Source organism: Balaenoptera ricei, chromosome 19, assembly GCF_028023285.1.
Source record: "Balaenoptera ricei isolate mBalRic1 chromosome 19, mBalRic1.hap2, whole genome shotgun sequence".
Classification (NCBI taxonomy): Eukaryota; Metazoa; Chordata; class Mammalia; order Artiodactyla; family Balaenopteridae; genus Balaenoptera; species Balaenoptera ricei.
The window spans coordinates 2,905,493-2,927,689 of record NC_082657.1 but is presented as its reverse complement, the minus strand read 5'-3'; the positions used below and the strand labels follow the sequence as shown (position 1 = coordinate 2,927,689).

Genomic DNA, 22,197 nt, shown 5'->3' with positions numbered 1-22,197 from the left:
GACAAGGGTGCCCATATCTCTCAGTGGTGAAATAGAGTCTCTTCAACAAATAATGCTGGGCCAGTTGGATATCCACATACAAAATGAAGAAGCTGGACACTTACGCCATACACAAAATTAATTCAAAATATTTTAAAAGTCTAAACACACAGCGCCAAACTATCAAACCCCTATAAGAAAATAATAGCTGAAAAATTCTTGATGTTGGATTTAGAATCGATTTCTTGGATATGACATGAAAAGCACAGGCAGCAAAACCAAAAATAGACAAATGAGACTACATCAAACTCAAAACTGCTATGAATCAAAGGACACAACCGAGTGAAATATAACTTATCACATATCTGCTAAGGTGTTAATATCTAAAATATGTAAAGAACTCCTGCAACTTAACTAAAAACAAACAATCTGATTAACAAGTGAGCAAACGACTTTAAATAGACACTTCTCTAAAGATGTTATACAAATGGCCAACCAGAATATGAGAAGGTGCTTAAGATTACTAATCTTTAGAGAAATGCAAAAGGGAACCAAAATAAGATATCCTCTTACCCAAATTAACATTATTACTCTTGAAAAAACCCAGAAAATAACAACCGTTTTTGAGGATGAGGAGAAATTCAAACACTTGTGCACTGTTGCTAAGTTTATAAAATGCAGCAACCACTACAGGAAACATGGCAGATCCTCAAAAAATCAAAACTAGAACTACCATACGACCAAGTCATCCAAATACTAGGTACATATCCAAAATAATAGAAAGCAAAGACTTGAAGAGACATTTGCAAACGCATGTTCACAGCAGCACTATTTCCAATAGTGAAGAGGCAGAAACAACCCAAATGTTGATCTTCAGATGAATGGGTAAATAAAATATGGTGTAAACCCTCAATGAAATATTATTCAGCCTTTAAAGGGAACTCCTGTCACATGAAACAACATGGATTAAACTTGAGGACAATATGCCAGTGAAATAAGCCCATCACACACACAAATGCTTTAGAATTCCACACACATGTGGTACCTAAGGTCGTCAAATATATATATAGAATATCAACGTAAAATGGTGGATACCAGTGGCTGGGGAGAGAGAAAAATAACAACTTGTTTTTTAAAGGATATAGAGATCAGCTTTGTAAAGATGGAAAAGTTCTGGAGATCTACAGCATAACAAAAATATACTGGACACAACTGAGCAGTACAGTAATAGCCGGGATTATTTTCAACTACGAACATTTTTTTGAAATGTAGTTTTTCAGCATAACACGAATTAATCAGTATAATACAAAACATTCTTCAAGGGAATTAATCAGTTTTCTGAAAAGAATTCCAGAAAGAAAAAAGTCACAGTAATGCTAACTTTTCTAAATAAGATTAAGGTTCTGTGGGTAGCAGTATAACGTCATATTACATGCATTGTCTCTAATTACTGAAATAAGTAATTTCTAATTACTGATAATGAGATGAATTTCCCTAAAATTTAAAAATAAAAGCAACAATTTCTTAAAAAAAAAAAAAGAGAAAAAATGAAAGCTCTCAAACTTTATACATCACAAAACTAAAAAGAACAAACTAAGCCCAAAGTTGGCAGAAGGAAGTAAGTAACAAAGACCAGAGCATAAGTAAATGAAATAGAAACCAGAGGAACAGCAGAAAAGATCAACGAAACCAAGAGTTGGTTTTCTGAAAAGAAAACATTCATTTCATTACTTACCACTGGCAGGAATGTGAGGGATGATAATAATATTCACGGTCAGGAAACTAAGTGCATTTCGCACATATACGGTCCTCTCCTCCTTTTTCTCATTAAGTCCAGCTGAATTTATTTCCCTTAAAAAAGCAAGAATCACATTTTACTTTCATCACAGCACTTCACATTCTCCCCCCTTCCTGGAGTTCGCCTCTCCCTTTACTTCAATTGCCTCACTCCTCCTTGGACTCCAGCCCAGCTGATTTCACCTGCTCATAGACACCTGATAGCCATCCTCAATCACTGTGGCCAAGTCACTCTTTTAGTCTCAAAACAAAACTCATACTTTTGTTGTTTTTTTTTTAATACTCCTTTTTCCTCTGTCTTCCTAATACATTGAGAGCTAGGTGAAGACAAGTAGTATTCTCCTTATTGACTAATAGATACTCAGCCCAAAGTGTCTGGACACAAGGAGCGTCCTGTGATCATCACCTACTGCTATCCCACATCATCTCCAACAACTGAGGGAGGAAATACAGAAATTTATTTATTCTGAGCTCTCCTCTGAATTATAATTACCAGCAAATTCTCTGGCACTCGAGGATGCTAGATTTTACTGTAGCCCCAGTGAATCTCATTTTAAAACTTTTCTTAGCAAAAGTCCTGACTTGAAGTTCATGTCCAGTGAATCCTCATATGACCCCACTAGAAACCCCACCCTATGCTCCCTAGATCACAGTTCCATCCAACCAGATCATGGGTTTGGGTGCTCAGAGTGAGGCAGGGTCAGCATGTGTCCCGCCCAATGTTTGTGCACAAACACAGCTCCACGGTCCTCTCCTGTTGGAGACTTCCTCTCTCCTGTTTGTTTTCTCCCTGAGACTGAAAATAAGGAAGCACTCACCTCCCTGGTCTCTGCTGCAAAGCTCTGTGCAGGGAAGTGTCGATCAGGATGGGTCAGAGGCTCTTGAGTTTATACTTATAGGGACACGGTCCACAGACCTGCTCTCCCCACAGAGACGCCACCATCCCGTCATCTGCTGTCTCGGCCACACTGTCTGCATGGAGAGTGCGGGGCGTCTCCCGCGAGGAGCCAGTTTTATCCCCAGCACTAATCATCGTCATCCTCCTCAGCTGATTAAGCAGTTAAAGAAGATCTTAATGAGCAGCTGGACAGCAGGTGAAAAAAGTTTTCTGTGTTCCCTGAGGAAAATCAAAGTTTCAGAAACAAAGTTGTCCTCAGGCATTAAAGGGACATGCAAAGGTGCATCAGTGACTTTTACTATATTTTCAGTTGGGTGTGTTCTTCAAAGCTTTTCATCTCCTCACAATACTGAGGACCATTTGGTCAGGAGTCTGGTTCCAATGAGTTTACATTCCATGGTTCTTCCTATTTAGGGCCTTAGGTCTTTTTTTAAATCTGGAAAATACCCCATTTTGAAGTCAGCTTTCCCACCTCAAAATACTGTGTATCCCTCATGCCCACGTGATTCCATGGGAAGATGATGCCTATTATTGGAACAATTATTGGAGTGCTTTATTGGAACCTAGTCACACCCATCTTTATATTATCTATGGCAGCTTCCACCTACAAAGGCAGCATTAAGTAGGTGTGCCAGAGACCACATGGCCCATGAGCCTAAAATATTTATTATCTGATGCCGTAATAAAAATTTCCCTCGTGCAACTCCTTGTACTTTGTGGGACTTCTACTGCCCACTACCCACCCCATCTGAAGGTCCATAGTGCTCCCAATACCTGGGACAACCACACCTCCCCATGGGTTTCCAACAGGGTTTTCACTGAGAAGTTACTTTTCCTGTCTTGTTTCTGAGTATGTCTTCATGTTTTTATTCTTCTTTTAAGGCTAATTCAAAGGCTTCTCAAGTCATCATTTATGATGAGGACGTCATCGGCTGTGTCAACATCCAAGGTCATACGCACTGTGGAAAGAAAAATAGGTCAGGCAGCAAAAACCCACACTACAGACATCCTCTTCACTTTTATTGCAAAGGCACAAATAGCTCATTCACTTTCACCTCTGTGATTCCACTTCTTCCCTAAATCAGAATTTTCTTGGGGAAACTTACCTGGTCCCTAAATAGGTGAAGTTTTATATACAGAACGAATGGCTATAAGTGGAACAAAATCCTCCTATTCCCAGTAGCTATTCTCCTTACATGAAGGTATTAGATTATTTGATTAAATATTTTTCTCTTCAGTATGTAAGATACATGAAAAAGACAGGCAAAGTGGTTATGGATTGGGATATTAAGCATGTAAGCCATCTTTGAGTAGATAATACATATATTGGGGTGAATATGGTCCAGGTTATGAATATGAATATTGGGGTGAATATATAATACATATATTGGGGTGAATATGGTCCAGGTTTCTCACTGTTGGTTGGAATATTTATTTTTATTTTTTATGCTTCTAAAAGCTCCTTTTATTTTTTTATTATTATTTTTTTTATTGGTTGGGATATTTATAAGCATAGAAGATGGAAAGGGTAGGATGTGTCCTAAGGACTGGTTTTGAATTGGAGGAATCACGAATAACTCATAGTTCATTATAAACATGTGTGTGTATGTTCATGAAAATGAAACAACTATGAGCTCTTTTTCCTGTAAGGTACCAGAAGAAATGACATGCTGGTAGCAACATACTAATAGGGCTAATAGCAGATCTTGCTTCCTAAACATTCATCTTGATTTGAAGGAATCAGTATTTTCTAGTAAAATAACTGATTACAGGACTGCATCAGGACCAGTACAAGATGAGCCTACAACAATTTTTTTTGGCTGTTTTAGCTTTATTGATCTTACACTGCTCAAATCTGGGGCAAAATGAGCATTAAAATAGACAATGTTGCATCAGAATGCATCCCTTTGAAATATATAGGAATTTAGGAGTATATTTGATATGAATAAAAGTGAATAAATGAAAAAATGAATGATTAAATAAACACACGGGTGAAGGGAAACCTCTTCCTTCAATAGACTCCTACCAATAAATGTTGAAGGCTGAAATAAGACAATCATCGTATTTTGATTCGGGCAAAAAAAGTTGTGATTGGGAGCTAATGTGTGTGAGTGTAGAGGTGATGAGGAAGAGCATACTGGGACAATCTCAGGATACCTTCTAGTAGAGAACTAACCAAATGCAAAGACCACATGGTCAATGTAACATGGAGAGACCTGGCAGGTGCCCATCACCACTATTGGGATAGGTAGACATGCTGTGTCCTCTGGTGTGAAGCACTGAGAATATCACAGCATCTTTACTCTTTAAAAAAGTTTTACTGAGATATTATTGACATATAACATAGGTAGTTTTAAGGTGTGCAACATGATATTTTGATACACATATATATACTGTGAAATACAATAAGCTTTATACCTCCATCCCCCGACATAATTAACTTTTTTCCACTTGGTGGTGAGAACATTGAAGATCTACTTTCTTAAGAACTTTCTAGTATATAATACAGTATTGTTAATTATAGTCACCATGCTGTACATTAGATCCTTAAAACTTATTTATTTTTTAGTTGATATTTACTACCCTTCGGCCAACAGCTCCCATTTCCCCCACCCCAGCCCCTGGAAACCACTATTCCACTCTGTTTCATGAGATTGGCCCTTTCATACTCCACATATAAGAGATATCACACAGTATTTTTCTTTCTTTGTGTAAGTTATCTCACTTAGCATAATACTCTCAAAGTCCATCCATGTTGTTAGAAGGTAGGATCTTTTTCTTATTTATGGCAGATTAATATTTCATTATATATATATATATATACATATATATATATATATACACACACACACAACCTTTCTTTTCTTTATCCATTCACTTTTTTTTTTTTTTAATTGGCCACGCTGCGCGGCTTGCAGGATCTCAGTTCCCCAACACGGGTGGAACCAGCGCCCCCTGCTGTGGAAGCGTAGAGTACTAACCACTGGACCACCAGGGAATTCCCTACCCATTCATCTTTTGATGGTCATTTATGTTGTTCCATGTCTTATTTTCAGCATTAAAAAGAATAAATTTATTTATTTATGGCTGCGTTGGGTCTTCATTGCTGCACGTGGGCTTTCTCTAGGGCTTTCTCTAGTTGCCGCGAGCAGGGGCTACTCTTCGTTGCAGTGCGCAGGCTTCTCATTGCGGTGGCTTCTCTTTTGTGGAGCATGGGCTCTAGGTGCGTGGGCTTCAGTAGTTGTGGCAGGTGGGCTCAGTAGTTGTGGCTTGTGGGCTCCAGAGCACAGGCTTAGTAGTCGTGGCACACAGGCTTTGTTGCTCTGTGGCATGTGGGACCTTCCTGGATGAGGGCTCCAACCCGTGTCCCCTGCATTGGCAGGCAGATTCTTAACCACTGTGCCACCAGGGAAGCCCGTCAACAATACTTCTAACTACAATATAATACTATTGGAACCTGTATGTGATAGCTAAAACCATCAATAAAAATTGTTATACCTTAACTCTATCAATCTAAAAAATGGAATATTATAAACACCAGACTGTCCCAAAAGAAGGCAAAAGAAAAAACAAAGAGAGAAAGAAGCAGATAGGACAAATAGAAAAATAAGACCCAAGTCTCTGTTCTTCAGTGATGAAAACCAGACGTTCAAGTGAGAAATATGAAACAGGCAGCTTCTTCTCCCTCCCTCACATTACTTCATCCATCTAATCAATCATATTTACTAGGGTCAACCATGTAAAGAAGATTCAGGTTTAAAGGTGAATCAGCACATTGAACAACACTGATTTCCTGTGTAACATTACAGTATGTTGGAGAAATATGAGTGAAAAAAAGATACATACTAAAATAGAAAAATACCTCCTTCATTTCCCAGGATTCTTATCTTCACCTATGAAATAAAATCTCCACCCACTCCGGAGTAACATTTATCTGGAGCAATACTGGATTATGTGCAAAAGTATACCATGGGGCTTCCCTGGTGGCGCAGTGGTTGAGAGTCTGCCTGCCAATACAGGGGACACGGGTTCGAGCCCTGGTCTGGGAAGATCCCACATGCCGCGGAGCAACTAGGCCCGTGAGCCACAACTACTGAGCCTGCGCGTCTGGAGCCTGTGCTCCGCAACAAGAGAGGCCGCGATAGTGAGAGGCCCGCGCACCGCGATGAAGAGTGGCCCCTGCTTGCCACAACTAGAGAAAGCCCTCGCACAGAAACGAAGACCCAACACAGCCAAAAAATAAATTAATTATAAAAAAAAAAAGAAAAAGAAATGGAGGATACCTTTGATGGGTTTGTTAGCAGATTGGCGGACACTGATGTGGAGGGAATCTCTGAGCTTGAGGATCTATCAATAGAAACCTGCAAACTGAAAAGCCAGGTGAACAGAGACTGAAAAAAACAAAACAAGCCACAAACAGAATATCCAAGCACTATGGGAGAACTACAAAGGGTGTAACAGATGCATAATGGGATTACCAGAAGGCGAGATAGAGAGAAAGAAACAGAAGAAATATTTGAAAGAACAGTGACTGATAATTTGCCCAAACTGATGACAACACCAAACCGCGGGTCCAGTAAGCTCGGAGAACCCCAAGGAGGATAAATGCACTTTGCCGCTCCCCCCAAACCCCTCTTTACCTAGGCATATCATATTGAAACTACTGTATTTTCAAACATAAAGAAAAATTCCTGAAGGAAGCCATAGGGAAGAAACCTTACCTTACCTATAGAGGAACAGAGTTAACAATGACTTCCAACTTCTCCTCAGAAACTAAGCAAGCAAGGAAGAGAGTGGAGTGAAATATCTACAAGAGAAAAAAATCCAACCTAGAATTCTTTATCCTGTAAAAATATTTTTCAAAAATTAAGGAGAAATAAAGACATTTTTCAGAGGACGTAAAATTGAGGGACTTTGTTGTCAGTAGACCTGCTTTGCAAGAAGTGTTAAAATAGGTTTTTTACAGAGAAGGGAAATGATACAGATCAGAAATTTGGATCTACATGAAGAAAGAGCATTGGAGAGGAATAAGTGAAGGTAAAATAAAAACATTTTTCTTGTTCTTAATCTTAGAGTTAAGTTTGTTCAAAATAATAGCAAGAATGTATTGATATATATATTTTAATGTATCCTTATATATAATCCCACTCTACCCTTGATTCATTACCACAGAGCAATCCCTTCCCTGCAGTTTCTTTGATAAACCTGTATTATACAAGCCTCTAATCAGAAATTTTAATTATACAGAAATCTCCTTTGACTAACAATTACTTGTACAATTCCATATTTCTATAGTTTGTTAAACTTTAGTCTCAATGAATCCGACCAAACATTGTTTGTTGGCAAAAGATCTGACTTGAATCTCATGCCCAGTAAATCCTCATATAACCCCCTGAAACCCCACTCATTTCTCCCTACATCACACCTTCCAGTGACTCCTAAGTGCATGCAGGTCCCCTCATCCCCTTGCACCTCTCCTCCCACAATCCTGGCCCATGGCCTCCTTCCCATGGGGCTGAGAGTTTACTGGGGTGAGTGATGTGGTCAAACCTCCTGGCTGTACATTTCCTGGGACACACAGAGACCTACCCCACAGAGGGGGTGCCTCCCTGACACCATCAATCATGAACCAGAACTGCAGAAGGACACACCTGCCCCCACACAATCCAGGACCCCCAGCCCCACACAGTCACACATGCGGGCACCACCACAGCCAGAGTCAAATAAACCCACAGAAGGTGCCCTTGTGCTGTGACAGGAACGCACACCCCAGTGCTTGCCGCCCCCCACCCCGAGCCTCTCTTCACCCACAGGTGTGGGGGGACCAGCGTGGGCAGGTTAGTTTCCATGTGATAAGAGAAGCAGGTGCAAACCATTCAAAAGAGACAAAGGGAGTGACTCGGAAGCCCTATTTTCCAACAACATTTCTGATGACACAGCTCTGCTTTCACTGAAACAAAATTTAAGGGGTTGTTTCTCTCTCTGGTGCCTGAGCACTTCTTGCTCCAGTTGCTTCCTCGTAACTTCTGGGTTTTATATCTGCTGTGACTAAAAATGCACACAATACAGTGGAAGCAGCAGGAATTAATATGATGCTGAACAAGCAGAGGAGTGTGTAACTCACCTCATCCCAAGTCAGCACAGAAATCAGAGCTGGTTTGTGAAGACCTCCTAAGAGAACGAGAAAGACCTGCTAAGAGAGCTCACCGTGTGCCCAGGACAATGGACAAAGGAGTCAGGAACACAGCCCTGGAGAGAGGGACACAGGGAGAGTTGGGTTGGGAGGGGGCACGTTGCTTCCAGGAAAGAATCTCTCAACCTCTTCTCAGACATTGTCTCCCTGTCTTATCCGTGACGACCACCTGCAGTCCTTTGCAATATTGGCCTTAGCCTGTCTGAGCTGCTATAATGAAATATCACCCACTGGGTGGGTTATAAGCAACAGAAATTTATTGCTCACAGTTGTGGAGGGTGGCAGTCCAAATCAAGGCACCAGCATTGTCCCCTTCTGGAGAGAGTTCCCTTCCTGATTCATGGCTTGCACCTTCTCGCTGTGCCTTTACATGATGGAAAGGGCTATGGAGCTCTCTGAGGACTCTTTTATAAGGGCACTTATACAGTTCATGAGGTCTCCACCCTCATGACCTAATCACCTCCCAAAAGCCCCACATCCTAATACTGTCATCTTTGGAGGTTACATATCAATATACTAATTCAGGGGGACAGAAACATTCAGACAACACCATGGCCCAAGGTACATTCCACTGTACTTCAAAATATAAAAATGCAGTGTTGAATTACCACAGACAGCATTATTCTAATCCTATTTCTAATTTTTAACAACGGGCATACATTGGTTATTTTCCAACATTCACACCATTTTGGCAGACTTGACAATTAACTGGATTTCATCTCACTACAAATTCTTTTTTCTTCCTCTTCTTGCTCCAGGTTCAAGTAGGACAATGAGGCATTTCCCCATTCAATTAGATAAAAATATGAGCAACACCTACACACACAACTTAAGAACACCCAGAATGGTGACAGTATATCTTGGAAGAAATTGTACACCCAACCCTCATATGTTAGGTCCTAGAAAATCAGTACACCCTTTTTTACATGATTGAGAAGCTCAGTGACTCTGGCCATAAAAGGCTCATCACAGATTCCACAGTGACCCCATCCCTCTTTCCATCATTTTCAGGGACTCCAGGGCACAGGGATTTGCAGTGAACCTCATGGCTCTGGTCCCACTCAGATACACACCCCAGCACATTCCCACTTTCTACCTGCCCAGCCAGGGCATGAATGGGGCCCCTCAGGACAAGGCAGGGTGAGCACCTGTCCTGCCTAATGGTGCTGACAGCACAGCTCTGAGTTCCTCTCCTGTTGGAGAGCCCTTCTCTCCTGTTTTCTGCCCTGAGATTGAACACAAGGAAGCACTCATCTGCCTGGACCAGGCTCCAGAGCTCTGTGCAGGGAAGTGTCAATCAGGATGGGCCATAGTTATAGGGACAGGGTGCCTGGACCTGATCTCCCCCCAGAGGTGCCATTATCATGTCATCTGTAGTGGAGGTGACACTGTCTGCATGGAGAGTCTGAGGCATCTCCAATGAGGAGCAAATCTTATCCTCAGTGCTCCTCACCCTCATCCACGTCTGGGGATTAGTGACAACTCCTGGTAATTACTGAGAAGATCTACATGAGCAGAGAGCAGAGAGCAGAGGAAGTTTTCTATGTTGGCTTTGGAAGAATTCAAGTTCAGAATGAAAGTCATAAATGGGGAGGAGGGGACACTCAAAGTGCACCAGGGGCCCCCTTCATTATGTTTCCCATTGGGCATTTTCCTTCATGGTCTCAGTTTTCCAAACTGTTCCAAAGTCTGTTCACCATGATCATCAGCATATGATCTGAAGGCTGGACTTTCCCCTGAGCTTAAGTTCCACAACCCTTGATATTTATGGTCTCAGGTCTGTTTAATCTGGAAAATACCTCCTTTGAAACCAGTGTTTCCCTCCTCAAAATCCTCAGGTCTCTGTTGTGTCCACATGACTCTGCAAGGAGATTGTAATTTGTTCTAAGACACACATGGATCTCTCTCCTTGAGTCTCTCGTTGGACCACCAGCCTCTCCCTGTGTTCTGGGCAATTATTGCCAAACAGAACCATTTCTGGACATGCAGAGAGGGATTAAGAAAAAGCATTTATTAGAAAATATAGAGAGATAACATTAGAATGCATTAAATTGATCACTGGAATTATCAATTGATAGTTGGAAATTTCAGTTGATAATTGGTTCTTGGGTACCAGTTCTCTCAGCTGGGAAATGGTTCTGATTTCATTCTTCTGAGAGACCACACAGCACAAGGGGCACAATTAATCCTCCCCATTGGCTCCTTCTGCAGTGAATTGATGCACTGGGGCCAGCAGACATGTCCACATTTCAGGTACATGGATTTTAAAAGATAAGTCAGGCAGATAGGACAGCTACTGCTTCTTTAAAGTGTTCAGCTCTTCGTCTCTGCTTGGGGAAAATGTTCATGATAATGATTTAATGTGTTGAATGATTATTCATCCCCAGAATCTGTCCCCACCCATTTAGACACATCGAGTTACTGTGGACCTATTGTGTGCCATCCCTAGCACTAGGTAATGAAGATACAAACAGAAATACTCCTGGTCCTGGTTCTGATATTTTAAATGCTGATTAGTTGAAAGACATGATTCCTCATAAGACTTTTCACTGAGCTGGTGAAAGGGTCTAGATTTTGGCTGTCCGGTTCGGTAGCTTCAGACCCATGTGGCTACTGAGCACTTGAAATGCATTCATCTGAGAGATGCTTTGATTATAAAATACACACTGGATTTCAAACATGTGTTAATATAGAGAGATAGTAAACTATCTTGTCAAGAACTTTTCAGAATTGATTATAGTTTGAAATGGCAACGTTTATAATGTTAAAATAATTGACACAGTTTCTTTTCACTTTTGTTAATGTGGCTACATGTAAATTTTGGACCAGGAAAATATATAGGTCTAGAAGAAAAACTCATTAATTATAAAACTGGTATAATATACACATTCTCTATACATGTTCTCTAATGGCAACAGAATTAAATTAGATATCAGAAACAGAAAGAAATCTGGGAAATCTCCACATGTGTGACAGTGAAACAACACACTTCTAAAAAGAGAGAGCAAAGATGAAATTACAAGAGAATTAGAAAATATCATGAACTGAACAAAAATAAAAGCACAACTTATCAAAATGTGTAGATGCACATGTTAGAGGTAAATATAGAACGCTAAATACTTGTATTAGCAAGGATGAAAGTACCATGATCAGTTATAGAAGCATCTACTTTAAGTTAGTACACTAAGAGCAATTCACCTTCAGAAGATATAGAAGTAAAGAAGTAATAAAAACCATGATGGCAGGGCTTTCCTGGTGGCGCAGTGGTTGAGAATCTGCCTGCCAATGCAGGGGACACAGGTTTGATCCCTGGTCCCGGAAGATCCCACATGCCACGGAGCAACAAAGCCCATGTGCCACAACTACTGAGCCTGTGCTCTAGAGCCCGCAAGCCACAACTACTGAGCTTGCATGCCACAACTACTGAAGCCTGAGTGCCTAGAGCCCGTGCTCCTCAACAAGAGAAGCCACCACAATGAGAAGCCTGCGCACCTCAACGAAGAGTAGCCCACGCTGGATGCAACTAGAGAAAGCCCACGTGCAGCAGCAAAAACTCAACACAGCCAAAAATAAATAAATTAAATTAATTAATTAAAAAACAAAAAACAAAAAACCATGATGGCAATCAATAAAATAGGAAATTGAGAAATATGAGGTGAAATCAAGACAATGTTGGGTTCCACAAGATCAAGGAAATGGATAAACTTTTATTTGCAGTAAGAAAGAGGTGGGGGAGAGAGAGAACACATTACCTGTAGTAGAAGGAATGAAGAAGAGACATCACTACAGACGCTGTAGATGTTAACAGGAGAATAAGAGAAAATAAGAGGGTAGAGCCCAGAAACCTTGCAAAATAACATAAAAGGTACTGGCCAGCTCTCATCACAAAAAGTATTCTAGCCCAAAATGTCAATTTTGGTAGTTTTATAGATGCAACCTTATAAATGTGTCATCATTCTCTTGCAACATTTAAGATTTTCTCTTTACCTTTGGCCTTTATTAGTTTGAGTATGATAATGTCTAGGTATGATTTTCCTTGCTTTTGTACTTAGGGTTTCTTGAGCTTCTTGGAGTAGTAGATTGATATTTTTTGGGGGGCCAAAATTGGGAATCTTTCAGCAGGTACTTCTCTGTCCTTTTCTCTTTCACTACAACTTCCATGACTCCAATTACACGTAGGTTGAAATGCTTCATGTTGTTGCACACACCACTATTAATTTTATTCAGTTTTTTTTCTTTTTAAAGAATCATAGCAAAATACACAAAACATGAAATTTATCACCTTAACCATCTTAAGTGTACAATCCAATGGTATTAACTACATTCATGTTGTGGTGTAATCATCACTATACTCTACCTCCAGAATTCTTTTTGTTTGCAAAACTGAAACTCTGTACCCATTAAACAATAACTGTTTTAGCACCAATTCCCAGGCCCTGGCAACCACCACTCTTTGTCTTTATAAATTGGACTCCTTAAGTGTCTTATAAATGGAATCATAGTGTATTTTTCTTTTTAGATGGGCTCCATTTCACTTAGCATAATATCTTCAAGGTTCACCTATTTTGTAGCAGGTGTCAAATTTTCCTTCCTTGTCCAAATGTCATCAACAGTCATAATAGTCCAGATCTATCTCAGAATGAGAGTAAAACAATATTTCATCTATATGGTTAAAAATGATTAAAGGAAGTATTTTAGGTTATAAGCTTTAACATTTTTGAAACAGTCCCTGTTCGAAGAATTGCAAAATAGGGCAGAAGTAGCAGGAGGCTTTAATAGTACAAAGAATAAAAAACAAGGAAGTAAAAAATAGAAAATATTTGATTGGCTGGGGCCACATACAAAAGGTTGTTTGGGCGAAAAGAAGCAAGGAAATAAGTACAGCATCCAGAGGTGGCTTGGCTATTAGAGGTTGGCTGACTGGATATATTCTGTTTATGATCCAGTGGAGCACTTACAGGGAAACAAGAATTACATTAGATTCAGTTTGCTGACCTGGTACCGCCAAGTAGGAGCAGCTCCATCTAAGACCTAGAAAGTTATTTCAACACTATTAACAAAAATAAAATGACTCTCAGGATAAATTGTTTTCCTTTGTTTGTGTTCACCTCCCTATCTTCAATAAACTCTCACGTATTCCCGAAATTAATCAAAATTTGACTGGATTAAAGGAGGGGAGGTGGAATGTGAATAAGGAGGAAATGGGAACCATCTCCAATAAAAGCCCCTGCAGGGGACTGTCACTCCAGAGCTGAGCAATCAGTGGAAGCAGGTGGGGACCATAGGAGAACCCAGTGGACTTGACGTGAGGCCACTCGGATGGAATTTCTTCTTCACGTCTCAGATTTCTCCAAAAGGCATATTTGAGAGACAAGGTCTGCAGAATGGAGACGTTTATTAATTCAGCAAGTGTTGCCTGAGGCCATCTCTGCACCAGGCGGTGTGTGTGCATTTAGGGGCAATGGACTGAATACTCTGTCCTGAGAGAAGTAAACTGACTTCGATTTTTACACAAAAGCTGGAGAAATGACAGGGTTTCATTTCCTTTATTGTCATGGCTTCACATGTTGCATAAGATGGTGAATGTCCCCCGTTGACTAAATCAACTTCTCAGGTTCTGCCAGGCCTCCTGCCACAGCCAGATAGGTCCAGCTGGGGGTAGAAGGGTCGGAGCATGACCGGCAATGTCCAACAGAAATGGAATATGGCCCGTAGAGTTCAAGGTGCACTTGAAATGAATGTGTGTTTTTCAGTTGTTGAGTGAAACTGAATACGTGCACACTTTTTTTTTTTTTTTTTTACTGTTGAAACATGTCTTATTTCCATAATATGTAGAAAAATGCATTTGTAGAGTCACAAATGAACTTTATTTAGTTTATAATCTCCATCATGCACTGAGTTCAGCTTACAGAAAATTAAAAGAAAACATTTGGAAATTGATCTGAAAGAACATAATAATTGGAACAGAAATAAACAAGTCCTGAAACCATAACACTAATTCTGGAAACGTAATTTTCCCTAATACAATTTGTGTGAATGATTCATGAATTGTTCCATAATTTTCTGCTACACTTTTGTACCACATGTGTAGCAAACAGGAACATTCCCATCCACAGCTATGTGTACACAAGAATTTTCCATCCATGTTTCCGTAGTCAGAGTTTCATTTGTTTTGCCCTGGATTCCACAGGGAGCCATCAGTGCCTAGACTCATCAAAGGACAGATTCTCAGGAAGCTTTGATCATCCTCAGTCGGATATGCAGGAGAAAAAAATGGACGCAGTGGTTCCCCAGCGGAAACTTTAGTGAATGTAAAAATATGGGATCCATCAGCAACGTGATAAAAGGAAACAATCCCAATATTCATATCCAGGAAGATCCCCACTCGATGTAACCTGGGGCTCACCTTGAGAACAGTGGAAGGCACAGTGTGGGCGGAGAAGGCATCTCCATTTCTCAAACACACAGTCCAGAAGCCAAGATCTGGAGCCAGTTGAGTCTTCCCTCGTCGACGCACAGATTCTTTGCAAACGCCCACATCCCATTCTTGGCTGGACCCCAAGTCCACCTCCCAGTAATGGCGGCCAGAGGTGAACAGAGGGAATCCCAGGACACAAGTTGTACGGCTGAATCTCTCAGGTCGGGACCTCTTCTTCTGCTTGAAAAACCCACAACGGACAGTTTTCAGGTCCTCAGAAATGATGAGGTACTTGTTGGCTGTGTCAACATCCAAGGTCACATCCACTGTGGAAAGAAAAATAAGCAAGTACATACACTGGACACTACAATCCATGGTTTCTGAAAAGTCCCAAATGTCTCATTCACTTTCACTTCTTTAACTCTACACTTCTTTCCTAAGCAGAAAGTTCCTGGGGAAGATTCCCTGACCTGGATTAGATCCAATTCCGTGTATAGAATGAATGATTAAAATGGAACTAGTCTTTCTGATTCATACTGGTGTTTTCTTTACATTAATTGGATTTGATTAAAATATTATTTCTTCTCTTCAGTACATGATATACATGAAAAACAGAGTCCATGGGTGTTGATTTTTCTCAAAAATTTCCAGTTGACACAGACTCTGTCAAAATATAGACATCAAATGTACATTTGAATGATGGTGATTTTACATATTGCAGAATAATTTTGAAATAGTAAGGTATTTTTTTCTTTTTTCTTCTTTTTGCATCTACTTTCTTTGTTTAGAGTTGTCGAATAGGCAATTGCATTCCAGTCCTTTTTCATTCTCTGGAGCTATAGAAAAATATAAAGAAAACATGCTAGGGGTCTTTGGATGAGATGGGTTAACTCTGGAAGTCAAGATAGAGGAAGGGATTCCCATAGACATGGGTAAGGATGTACTGGGATCTTGTAGCAACTTAGACCCAGAACTGGATGGGGCAGTGCTCACGGGCCAGGTAAACTGGAGAAGTACTATGTGTTTTGGCAACATCTCCAACTAGCCCTGTGATGAGGATGGGTGCATAGACCTGCCTGTCCTAATGTGACCATGTGCATAGAGCCACAGGAACCTCAGAAATAAACCCTCTGGACCAAAGGCCAATGGCTTCACTTGGCTCCTTTATAACATGGTTCTTTGGGAGGTGCTCAGACTTCTTGACCATTGGAGAGAACGTGTGAAGGCTTGTCAAGTTTCTGTGACAGGTTTCATCATCATAAATACAGGTTTGCATGGAGCAAAACGGAAACTCACTCAAGAAGTAAAACAAGTGGTTACTTTCCCAATGACACTGCTGGCTGGAAGGTGTATCATCGCGCAATCATCACACCCCATTCACACCCAAGGACCCATCGTAGGAGGCAGGGAATGGGTGACAGAATGAGACTGTGGCACTCTCCAATGAGCCTGGGAGGTCTGTCCTAGCATTCCGAATTAGACACGCAGCTAAGCTGTGATAATTCCCCTTTGCTCAGAATTCTGAGCCTGAATCAGGCATCTTAGGTCCAGGTCAGGGAGTGAAGCGCATGCTGCAGTGCTCAGGTCCAGACTCGGCAACAGGACTGAAACCTACAGTCACGACCACGTGCACTTTCACCATCCTTTTCCCTGGGGGGCTTGTGCTCTAAGTATTCCTTGTCCACACTCACCGCACATAGAATCACCTGGGGCTTTTAAACAGTGCATATCTCTGGGCCTCGCTGCCTGAAGGGTTCAGATTCACTAGATGCAGGGGCCTGTTACTCAAAGTGTGGGCCATGAACCTTCACTACCAGCACCACTGGAGCTCAAGTCAGAAATCCAGATTCACAGGTCGGCCCAGAGCTCAAGAAGAAGAACCCGCATTTAAACTGGATGGTCAGGGAATTTATACATCCTCAAAGTTGAAAAACCAGATTGTGTCGCAGTGCCACCCAAAGAAACGCAACGAGAGCCCCGTGTGGATTTTAAATTTTCTTATGTGTTTAAAAATAACAATCAGGTATAATTGATTTTAATAATACATTCCATATCCTCCAATATATCCACATCTGATTTCTACTTGTGGCAATCGCCACATTTCAAGTGATCAGGAGCTGCCAGTGGCCATTGGAAATATTCCAATGTATCTAATATTGGATAGCACAGGACTAGGGCATGGCCTAAATATTATCTTTTCTTAAAAATCTACAGATATGGGGAAGCGGGGGAGGGATAAATTGGGAGATTGGGATTGACACATACACACTATTATATATAAAACAGATAACTAATAAGGACCTACTGTATAGCACAGGGAACTCTACTCAATACTCTGTAATGACCTATATGAGAAAAGAATCTAAAAAAGAGTGGATATATGTATATGTATAACTGATTGACTTTGCTGTACACCTGAAACTAACACAACATTGTAAATCAACTATACCCCAATAAAAATTTCTAAAAAGTCAACAGATAGTTCTTATCTATACTTACAGGCGAGAACAATGGTTTCTTGGAAAGAATAGAAATTTCAGGTGCCAGAATTCAGCTAGTGCCCTTATTTAGTGGAGAGCTTTTGAAAAGGTGCTTTTTCCTGGGCCCTTTATGGGTTGAGGGCAGTTTGTATAGATGTCTTACCTTGGAAATTCCGCATCCTTGGGTTCATCTGGAGAACAGCTCTCAGTTGGGGCTCTAACTCCTTAACCTTTGAAACCAGAGCTCCGAGCTTGAGAGCGCGCCTGAGGTCATTCTTCTGTGAGACCACAGAGCAGTTGGGGCACAATAAACCTTCCCCATCAGCCTCCTTCTGCAGTGAATCGAGGCACTGGAAGCAGCAGACATATCCACATTTCAGGTACATGGGGTTTTCGAGATAATTCAGGCAAACCATACATTTACTTGCTTCCTTAAAGTGTTCAGCCATGGGTCCTCTATGGGAAAAATGTGCAAGAGATTGTAATTTCCATGAGTTGAATCGATACTATTCCCTGGGTCACTTTTGTCTTTACTTGCATAGCAATTTGAAATCATTATTACTACGTAATGAAGACATAACATAAGTACAAATATAAATGACTCATAGCCCCAGAGTTCTGATTTTTGAAATGCTGTTTGGAATGAAGGACATGATTCATCCTTGGGGTATAATTTAGGTGGTGAGAGGGTTTATACTACACCTGAGCTGTCAGATATGGTGTCCACCAGCCATGTATGGCTACAGAGCACCGGAGGTGGGGCTCATCCGTATTGAAAGGTGTTGTAAGTGTCAGATGCACACTCAGTTTGGAAGACATGATTAGAAAAAGACAACATAAATGATCTCCTTGAGAACTTTCAAAAGTTGATTATAAGGAAGATAAAAATCACATGATCATCTCAATAGATGCAGAAAAAGCATTTCACAAAATTCAACATCCATTCCTGATAAAAACCCCTATCAAGAAGCTATAGAGGGAACATATCTCACATAATAAAGCTCATTTACAACCAATCTACACCCAACATAATACTCAGTGGTGAAAAGCTGAAAGCCTTTCCTCTAAATTCAGGAACAAGACAAGGATGCCTGCTCTTACCACTCTATTTATCATAGTATTGGTAGTCCTAGCCGTAGCAATTAAACAGGAAAAAGAAATAAAAGGCATCCAAATTGGCAGGAAAGTAGTTAAACTGTCACGATTTGCAGATGACATGATACTCTGTATAAAGAAACAAAGTCTCCACCTCGAAACTAATATGAATTCAGCAAGGTTGTAGGATACCAGATTAATATACAGGAATCTGTTGTGTGCTTATACACTAATAATGAACTATCAGGAAGAAGAAGTAAAAAAACAATCCCATTTAAAATCCATCAAAAAAAATACTTGGGGGAAAAATAGTATAAATGAACTTATATACAAAATAGAAATAGACCCACAGACATAGAAAACAAACTTATGGTTATCAAAGGGGAAAGGGGGGAGGGATAAATTAGGAATTTGGGATTAACATATACACACTACTATATATAAAATAGATAACCAACAAGGACCTACTGCATAGCACAGGGAACTATACTCAATATTCTGTAATAATCTATAAGGGAAAAGAATCTGAAAAAAATAGATATATATGTATGTATAACTGAATCACTTTGCTGCACACCTGAAACTAACACAACATTGTAAATCAACTATACTTCAATTAAAAAAAAAGAAGGAAGAAAAGAGTTATTAACAGCAAAACAAAACAAAATACCTGGAAATAATCTTAACCAAGGAGGTGACAGACCTATACTCTGAAACCTATAAAACACTGATGAAGGAAATTGAAGGTGATTCAAAGGAATGGCAAGATATCCAAAGCTCTTGTACTGCAAGAATTAATATTATTAAAATGGCCATATTACTAAATGCAACCTACAGATTTAATGAAATCTTTATAAAATACCCTTGATACTTTTCACAGAACTAGAACATATAATTCTAAAATTTTATGGAACCATAAAAGACCTGAAATTGCAAAAGCAATCTTGAGAAAAAAGATAAAGTTGGGGGCATAACCCTCCCAGACTTCAGACTATACTACAAAGCTACAGTAATCAAAGCACCATGGTACTGGCACAAAAACAGATACAGAGATCAATGGAGCAAAATAGAGAGCCCAGAAAAAGACCTACACACCCCTGGCCAGTTAATCTACTACAAAGGAGGAAGGAATATACAATAGAGAAAAGACAGTCTCTTCAACAAGTGGTGCTGGGAAAACTAGACAGCTGCACATAAAACAATGAGATTAGAACATTCCCTCACACCATACACAAAAATAAACTCAAAACGCTTTAAAGACTTGAATATAAGACCTGAAACCATAAAACTCCTAGAATTGAACATAGGCAAAATATTCTTTGACATAAATTGTAGCAACATTTTCTTGGATCAGTTTCCCAAGGCAAAAGAAATAAAAGCAAAAATAAAGAAATGGGACCTAATTAAACTTAAAAGCTTTTGTACAGCAAAGGAAACAATCAACAAAATAAAAAGACAACATAAGGAATGGGAGAAAATGTTTGTAAATGATGCAACTGACAAGGGGTTAATATCCAAAATATACAACAGGTTATATAACACAATATCAAAATCCAAAAAAACCCAATCAAAAATGGGCAGATGATCTGAATAGATACTTTCCAAAGAAGATATACAGATGGACATCCAGAACATGAAAAGATGCTCAACATAGCTAATCAGAGAAATGAAAATCAAAACTGCAACAAGATATCACCTTATACCAGTCAGAATGGCCATAACCAAAAAGTCTACAAATAACAAATGTTGGAGAGGATGTGGAGAAAAGACAATACTTGTACACTGTTAGTGGGAATGTAAATTGGTGCAGCCACTGTGGAGAACAGTATGGAGGTTCCTTAAAAAACTAAAAATAGAGCTACCATATGATGCAGCAACCCCACTCCTGGATATATATCCAGAAAAAATGAAAACTCTAATTTGAAAAGATACATGCACACCAATGTTAATAGAAGCATTATTTAAAATAGCCAAGACATGGGTGCAACCTAAGTGCCCATCAACAGATGACTGGATTAAGAAGATGTGAATATATCTAATATAATGGACTCCACTCAATAAAAAAGAGAAAAATACTGCCATTTGCATTAATGTCAATGGACCTAGAGATTATTATGCATAGTGAAATACGTCAGACAGAGAAAGACATATACTGTATAGCACTTATATGTGGAATGTAAAAAATAATACAAATGAATGTTTATGCAAAATAGAAACAGGCTTGCAGATATAGAAAACAATTGTGTGGTAACCAAAGGGCAGAGGGCACAGTGGAGGGCAGTGCTATGCGATTAACAGATAGAAATTACTATATGTAAAATTTATAAAACAACAAGGATATATTGTATAGCACAGGGATATACACCCATTATCTTGTAATAACCTATAATGGAGAATAATCTGCAAAAATACTGAATTACTATGCTGTACCTCAAAGTAACACAATATTGAAAATCAACTATTCTTCAATAAAAAATAACTGTAATGAGGATGTTGGTATCAATGCAAGTAAATAAAGACTAGTTTGTCTTTTAAAATAAGAAAGCTGATGTTGCAATGATTACATTTTGCCTTTTAAAATTGATTAGTTTGATTCTCCTTTGTTTATGTGGATACTAGGAAATGAATTTATAATCACATTTGTGGGTCACCTTGTATTTCTCCTGGACAGCGCTGGTCTAGACCCACACACCCTCCAACTCCCCACCTGTCCAACCTGCATGTGGCAAAAACTCACAGCAGAACTTGAGAGGTGGAATAAGTCTGTGGCTGAAACTTCTTTCATCTCTCACAGAGTCTGCCAAACCCTGATTAGACTCAGGATAATGAAGATGTTATTATTTCTCCAACCCGAGTATTGACCATCTAAGTTCTGCCTATTCTCCCATCAGAGGTCCTTGTGTCTCCAGGTGCACATGCTGTGCTTGGGTTGAGTTGGCCTCAGATAACACTTGCTGAATTAATAAATCACTCCATTCCTGATACCTTGCTTTCTTATATTTGCCTTTTGTAGAAAATTGAGAAGTAAAAACAAAATCCCATAAGACAGGCTCACCTCTGCTCAACTAGGTCCAGCTGCTTCCCCTGACAGCTCAGTTCTGGAGTGAGATCCACCGAAAGGGGCTTTTTCTAGAGGCGGCCCCTCCCATCTCACTCCCATCCTGCCTCTCTTCATTAATCCAATCAGGTTGTGATTTAATTCTGGCATTAGTGAGATTTTTTCCCCTCCAGTCATAAAGAGATTAACACACACACAAGAGATAATTGTATCTTGAAAGTGTTATTTTTAAACTAATTTTGCCATATTATCATCTAGTTTAGATCTCGAGTATTCTGT

At 39.8% G+C, this 22,197-nt stretch overlaps 1 protein-coding gene across 2 annotated transcripts; it reads right to left on the bottom strand.

The window, feature by feature from the left end:
- Positions 1-5,548: 5,548 nt before the first annotated feature.
- On the bottom strand, positions 5,549-18,214 carry RFPL4A (ret finger protein like 4A). Of its 2 annotated transcripts, XM_059905152.1 has the most exons (3): positions 17,929-18,214; positions 15,078-15,611; positions 5,549-5,595 (listed from the first exon to the last, which is right to left on the bottom strand). In XM_059905152.1, exons 1-3 carry the CDS (start codon positions 18,212-18,214, stop codon positions 5,549-5,551), a joined length of 867 nt encoding a protein of 288 aa, XP_059761135.1. The 2 variants fall into 2 exon arrangements, with proteins under 2 accessions (XP_059761135.1, XP_059761133.1); XM_059905150.1 differs by lacking the exon at positions 5,549-5,595 and having other exon boundaries at positions 15,031-15,611.
- Between the last annotated feature and the right edge of the window lie 3,983 nt (positions 18,215-22,197).